The sequence below is a fragment of the Alosa sapidissima genome, chromosome 23 (genome assembly GCF_018492685.1).
Source record: "Alosa sapidissima isolate fAloSap1 chromosome 23, fAloSap1.pri, whole genome shotgun sequence".
NCBI classification, from domain to species: Eukaryota; Metazoa; Chordata; class Actinopteri; order Clupeiformes; family Clupeidae; genus Alosa; species Alosa sapidissima.
In genome coordinates, this window is record NC_055979.1 from 8,326,295 (window position 1) to 8,331,294 (window position 5,000).

At 44.5% G+C, this 5,000-nt stretch overlaps 1 protein-coding gene across 1 annotated transcript in view; it reads left to right on the top strand.

Annotated features, from left to right (window-relative positions):
* Positions 1 to 4,470: 4,470 nt before the first annotated feature.
* Positions 4,471 to 5,000, top strand: part of zranb3 (zinc finger, RAN-binding domain containing 3) — a 62,218-nt gene continuing 61,688 nt past the window's right edge. Inside the window, 1 exon segment of the mRNA XM_042081630.1 lies at positions 4,471 to 4,928. Within this exon segment, the coding sequence (XP_041937564.1) occupies positions 4,777 to 4,928 (152 nt within the window). The 5' untranslated portion in view covers positions 4,471 to 4,776.

Genomic DNA, 5,000 nt, shown 5'->3' on the forward strand with positions numbered 1-5,000 from the left:
TACCACTACAACAAACTGCCAGATATACCAAAAACACACACACACTGACAGGTAGTGAGACATATGGACCAACATGTCTGAACCTGAGCTCAGTCAGTATGTTCTCCTGCTTCATGCACACTGCCACTGAACGGCGGGTATAGCAGCAGTGAATCATCTGCATAAGAAAGGCTACGGCAGCAGCAGCGATGGCGGCTGTCGCGGCAACGGGGGTCTGTAATTAACGCGTCCGCAAGACGCGTGTGTGCGGTACGCCCCAGCAAAGAGGACTGCTTACACACACACACACACACACACACTGTATGTTCACAACTCTATTTCTCGATGGGCGCGTTAAAAACTTCTCTCCCCCCAAAAAGTGAATGAATCCACACAGTGTAATGAAGCAGAGAGGGCAAGAAGGGAAAAGAATACTGTGCGCTTACAAAAAGCCATGGCAAATAACAACCAGCCCTAATGAGGTCCCTGAGGGCAAAGATGTGATGATGCACAGGGAGGAGAGGAAAGAAAGGAGGAGAGGAGAAGAGAGGAGAGAGAGAAGAAGGAGAGGAGAAGAAGAGAGGAGAAGAGAGAAAAGGAGGCGAGAAGGGAAAGGGACGAGAGGAGAGGAGAGAAGGGTAGTGGACGAGAGGAGAGGAGCGGGGGAGGAGGTGACACGGTACTGGGGCGAGAGGAGAGGAGATGAAAGGAGGAGAGAGGGGGAAGGGGATGGGGATGAGAGGAGCGGGGGAGGAGGTGACACAGAGCTCAGGGTCACCATGCCTGCAGGCTCTATCCTCATTACAGTATTACTTAGATTCTGATCCCTCGCCCGTGAGAGAGGAGGAGACCCGTGCCAGTGCCAACGGGTCCGTGTCCAGACTCGTCACGTCTCCACTCATGTCTGCAGACCTCTGTCCAGACTCCCCACCTCCCTGTGTCCAGTAAAGAAGGTCTGTGTCCAGACTAATATCTCCCTGTCTAGTCGAGCAAGTCTGTATCCACACTCAGAAGGTCTACTGTATGTGCAGCGTCATATCTCCCTGTGCAGTAAAGAAGGTCTATGTCCAGACTCGTATATCCCTGTCCGGTGGAACAGGTCTGTCTCTTCCCTATCTGATGTTTCCCAATCCCAGTCTCCGGCTTATCCTCTTCCTACCGGTGTTTGTTTGTTTGCCTGCATGTCTGTCTGTCTGTCAGTGTCTATTTATCTATCTATAGGAGGCAAGCGCACTCAACTCCAATTAAACTGGGTCTCCGGGGTGCAAGTTCAGCACGACAGCAATAACGACTCAAAGTCACAATTTTGTCCAGAAAACAGCCCACCCTGAAGCAACTCGGGCCCTGGTCTGGCATGGAGGACTTCCAGAGTCTGGTTATTTATATCTGGTTTGGGTTGGGAATTCCTGGGGAGCTCTTACGGTGCACCTAAACATCCACTTTCTGAGACAGCCAAATGGGAAAGGGGGGTGGGATTGGGAGGGCAGATAAATGACAGAGCCAAACGTTTCACACTCATAGGTTGTAAAGATGAACGAGCCTTTAGAGACATTGTGAAAGAGGACAGCTCCTAACTCATGTGAAGGAGAAAATAAATACCTTGGTGGCACACAATTTAGAGAGACTATACTGCAGTCTCTAAAAAAAAGCAGAAAAGCTGGGGGAACATCTTTTGAAAGCTCAGAATTCATTGGCTTTGGAACACAAGTAATTAAGGCACCAGCTACTATCTACTAAGGGGGAAAAAACATGTCCACTCTCTTGTGATGCTCCATATGGGGAAAGGTGTTTCTTAGCAACAGACTTCTTCCAGGAATTGCAGTAATGAACATGAACCATATAACTTTCTACACTTGATGGTAGTCACTAAAGGGAGCTTCTATACAAATCAACTACAGCATCTTTGATACACAAAGTAAAAAAAATATAACAAACTCTGCTACTTTAGATATAATTTGAGTAATCAAAACACTTTACAGAAAGTAATGTGTTAAGACATAAGGAATGGCACTGAAAGAAATACAGTAGGAACATGCATGTGTCTGTCCATATTGCCACCTGCTGAGGGGGGATTATGTAGCCTACTATGCATCGCTAGTTAAGCAGGTAACATGAGTCCTAGCCAACCCTACCCAGGTGAGACCGTGGGAGCTTGCGCGCTGAGGTGAGAACCCTCTTGAGTGATGCACCAAGTTCTGTCGCGTGGCCAAAATCCATAGGAACTCATGCATTTTTTTCTGCACCATTTTGTGGGCTATTAATATTCCCTGTGACAGATGCAGGCCAAGAGCCCTTAAAATATGGCATGTTTAAACGACCATCTAGTTAAGCACAAGGCCCGCGGATCGTTGCGAAGACTGAACGTTAAGCCATTAATTAATCAGCATATATAGTCTCTTAACATGTTGAGATAGGCTTAGCAAGATAGACAAGTTAATTGTGCAGTCACTTGTGCTCAGTTGTCTCCACATTGGACAAGATGGATTAGCCAAAACTAGGTTGCTAAAGCCTCGATTAACTTCAATACCTCATACAGTCAAGGATTCAATGTCAACGTCGTACCAGTAGCGTTAGCTGGTTATAACTTAGCCTAAGTAAGTGTAAAGTAACCTAATGTTAGCTACCACATAGCGCGAAGGCAAGCTGCCGGCAGACGCGTGGCTAGCTGGCTGAAGCTAAGGTTACATGTATTTCGCAGATACAACGTTTCCATTTTAAAAGGCACTCGTTCACAACTTCGGTCATTGCGCTATTAGGCTATGTAATGATACTGTAACGTTACATGATTCAAATGTTCACTTAGTTTACACTCAAATGCTACATACAATATCTTAACCTAGTGGCTTACCAACTTGTTAGCTGAAGTTAGCAAGCTAAAGTTAGCCAGCTAACTACCTTGCCAAACCGCTCCGCAACAGTTTAGTGGTTCTTGCCAAACATGAAGGTAGGTAGGTAGCAATAGGTAGCGAGCTTCCAGTTGAGGTTAGCTTTCAATAATCTTGTGTATATATCCCGTGATTCACAAGTCTTACAAAAATACCAGAAACAAGCTACAAATGTCAACATATCAACTACTGCGTTTATAATGGAGCTAATAGCAATTCAAACAAGTTTCCAAAGTTGCAGGAGCTATTAGTTAGCTATACCTCTTTATACCACATGAGAACATGGCAGGCCCAAACCCTGGCTAAAGCCTTTCTCCCATATCATAACAGTAACGTGAGATTATTTTGATTTGACCAGAGATGAGATCGCTTATTTAATACTACGATTATAGCAAACTGACCGTCCTTGTCATGTTGTATTAACTTGTTTAAACAACAGTTGCAACAAGGAAGACATTACGTTACGATTCAACCAGGCAGTTATGCTAGCAAGCACGTTAAAATGGACAGGCCTTCTACTCCTGTATGCTGCTAGCCGGCTACCTCCGCAAATGTTATTTTTAGCAAACGTACTGGGAAATCATTGATCGGTTGGCGAGGTTATGTGTCATCTTGGCCACTCTTACGACATTTGTCACACATTATTTGTAATATGATGCACAGTTCTATATTCACGCCGTATTCAATACATTTCGGTTGAATACCTTGTTATCTTATTAGCTAGCTAGCTATTGCAAGATTTCAAGCAGACCAATCAGCTTGCATTGTCCAAGCTAGCTGGCTAACATTAGCTAACGAACCCAATGGCGCTAGCTAGCTAGCTCCGAATCAGGTAAACGATACAGCAATGAGTATTTTTTTCGGTAATGTATCTTGACAATCGTACATCACAGAGAACAGTAATTACACCAAAATCGCCTTACCAGGTAGGGTGTTGTGTTTTAGATTAATGAATTATGCCGCAGAAACATGTATTGCTGGTTGGTTGCAGTCAATCTGTAGCTAAGTCAGCAACACTAGACGCTTGACTAGGCAAAGGATACGGGATTCACACAGAAAGAACAGAGTCAATAGGAAACACTGCGACTGGCAGGTCGTATGGCCAATCAAAGCGCGTAAGCTTGCACAGAACCCCCCTCCTACTCAAGCTACTCAACGAATATGTCTAAAAGAGTAAAGTGTACATTTCAATATTTATTTAAATGTGGCTCACCCTGAGAGCTGACATGTTTGGACACATTATGTGCTATATTTTGTACCTGACTCAGATTTGTCAGTTCAGTTTCATTAATCCTCATACTGGGCAACTGACTACTGTCACAAATATGGCCAAATACTTAGAAATGGGGTAGGGGAAACTGTAACGCCAACAGGAGAATGGTAACTTCCTTTACCACACAATTATGTCTTCTGTTCTGTAGGAGCACATCACATGTGACATTTTCAACGTTGAAGGCTATTTCAGTTAATATCATAAAAATACAATTATTCAAACCAACCTGCTATGAGATATGAATGATTAATATAGCTGTAATTGACCACAAGGGATTTGGCAGCAGAGGTCCTCACGGGCATAAATGATATGATAACAGCTTTACGTCGCGCCATAATGACGTACAGCAACGCAATCAACATTTTCGACGGAACCGCGCGAAACGTCTGTAGAGCGTGAAAACAAACGTTAAATGGTGTACCTCTTTATTTCAGACGTTAAAGTAGTTAACAAACTACTCAGTCAGGTTTTCTGGTTTTGGGAAGTAAGACTACCTCCTAGCTGAACGCTGTCAGATGAGCTGTACAACACTTCTAGTCAGTGCAGCCTCTTTTTACTGCCCTAGGCTGTTGTTGCTTGCCCCTGCTAACTAACGTTACACGCTGTGTGCATTGTCCTCTTTGAGGCTTATTTGTAGACATGGCAAAGATCAGCCCAACAAGCTGCAGTCAGAGTGGTGCTACTGACCATGGAGTGGACCACGAGTTTGCGTCTCTGCCGGAGAAGTTACAGAAGAAGTTGATGCCTTTTCAGCGAGAGGGAATCAAGTTTGCACTGTCAAGGAAAGGAAGGTAAGCTCAGTGCTCAACTTCTAGTTAGGAGTTTTGTATGTAGGCTATTTAACCACACCTCCATGCCGCTGA